The 1,975-nt window shown below is 39.5% G+C and overlaps 1 protein-coding gene across 1 annotated transcript; it reads left to right on the forward strand.

Annotated features, from left to right (window-relative positions):
• Positions 1 to 5: 5 nt before the first annotated feature.
• On the forward strand, positions 6 to 1,404 carry LOC107736624 (dnaJ homolog subfamily B member 1-like; the record flags this gene model as incomplete). Its single annotated transcript, XM_016548004.1, has 2 exons — positions 6 to 308; positions 400 to 1,404. Coding segments are annotated over 2 exons (537 nt in total), but the record flags the coding sequence as incomplete, so codon positions are not given.
• Between the last annotated feature and the right edge of the window lie 571 nt (positions 1,405 to 1,975).

Here is a 1,975-nt window from a genome sequence, read left to right on the forward strand (position 1 = left end):
CTCCGGTGACCCACGACCTGAGGGTCAGTCTAGATGAAGTGTTCACTGGCTGCACCAAGAAGATGAAGATCTCACGCAAACGCCTGAACCCCGACGGAAGAACAGCGCGCACTGAGGACAAGATTCTTACAGTGGAGGTGAAGAAAGGCTGGAAGGAAGGAACCAAGATTACTTTCCCCAAGGAAGGTGATGAGACGCCAGCAAACATCCCTGCAGATGTGGTGTTTGTGGTGAAAGATAAACCACATCCCGTGTACAAACGAGACGGATCGGACATTATTTATCCTGCAAAAATTACACTCCGAGAGGTAAAACAGGGCTTAAATCTCAGGGTTTGTTTACTAGCTCTTTTATAGTCATTTTGTATCTTTCTAATCCCGTTTTTCTCTACTTTCTCAGGCACTTTGTGGTTGCACGATCAATGTCCCAACAATTGATGGTCGCACAATCAAGTTAACATCTCAGGAAATTATTTCTCCCGGGATGAAACGGCGTGTCACTGGGGAGGGTCTTCCTCTTCCAAAATCCCCAGATCGTCGTGGGGACTTGGTTGTCGAATACGAGGTCAAGTTTCCCGAAAAGTTGAGTGAGAGTGCCAAAGATATTATTGCAAATGTTTTGCCAGCTTCTTGAGCGGTGTAAATTACAACCCTGGAGCTGCTGCCATTGGGGAATTTTTGGTTTCATAGGATTAATTTAAAGGATGAATATTTGAGGTCAGGCCAATAAGGTGCCCATTTGATGCTGCAAAACAAAACTGTTCTTCTGTAACGTTCTGCCATTGAGAGACTCTCTGAACCAAAACATAGCTGGACTGGACTGGTTTATTTGTCTGTGTCATGTACATGAACCCATGTTCTCTTTGTGTCTAGTCCAGCAGAAAGTCTCCAGCTGTGGCCTCTGGGCCAGTGTTTCGTTGTGCACTACACACATCTAAGTTTACAATGTTGACTTGTTCCAAAGCTGGACAGTAGAGGATGTTGTGATGTGTGGAGATACAGTGATATGGTTTCTTTTCAACAGTCTGACTGCCTTTGGATACCTAAGGAAAGTCTTTCTGTGAAAGCATCCTGTAGGTTTTCTAATAATACGGTCTAATAGAGACGTTAAGTCATGTCAGGAAAAGTCATTCACAATGTAGTGGTGGCCCAAAGTGATCCCTGCCTGGATCGTCCCTCATCTAAGTATGTGAATCGGCACTTGCAATAAGTCGCCTAGACAGCAATTTTTTTATTTTTTTTTATAAAAGAGGAAAATTTACTGATGTCTGTTAATTCCTTGGACAAAATGACATGGGAATAGTTTTCTGTTTTATTAATTGTTATGAATTGTTTTGACTTGTCTCTGTGAAATTGAATTTATGTTGCTTCACATTGTTAATATTAAACAGTTCATGGGACATTTCTAGTTTTTTTTTTTTCCTTCCATAACACTGCACTTTTTTTCTTCTAAATCTTTTGCATAAGGGCAGTAGCTGAACTTGGGTTTGTGTGATACTGTTAAGGTACCAAATATTTTTTTTTTAAATAAAGGGTTTTAAACAGATTGCTTAACAGAAAATAAGAATGATATCATGATTTCAATAAAACATTTAAAACTGAAAAACCATTACATTCTTTAACTTATTTCAAGTACACAGCGCTCTAAGACAATAATAGCAGTCCCTTCACCAAAACATTAAATATTGATAATTTTATAGATGTACATCATAGAGTAATTACCTTTAAAAAAAAGTAGTGAAATTTATAGCTGAGACTCATATAACTCATAAAATCACTTTTATGGCATTGGCACTTTACTCATTTTCTGAACATGATGCTGTAGTCCTCAGTGTTATCTTTATTTGGCACAGCAAAGACAAATGAAGAACTTAAGCCTTCAGGAATCAGCCCGACAGACACACACACCACAATCAGAGCAACCAGATATCCAATCACACACCGGAATCCACTGCTAAGCACCTCTCTGTGTTTAG

This window comes from Sinocyclocheilus rhinocerous, unplaced genomic scaffold (assembly GCF_001515625.1).
Source record: "Sinocyclocheilus rhinocerous isolate Xijiao unplaced genomic scaffold, SAMN03320098_v1.1 C36841410, whole genome shotgun sequence".
Taxonomy (NCBI): Eukaryota; Metazoa; Chordata; class Actinopteri; order Cypriniformes; family Cyprinidae; genus Sinocyclocheilus; species Sinocyclocheilus rhinocerous.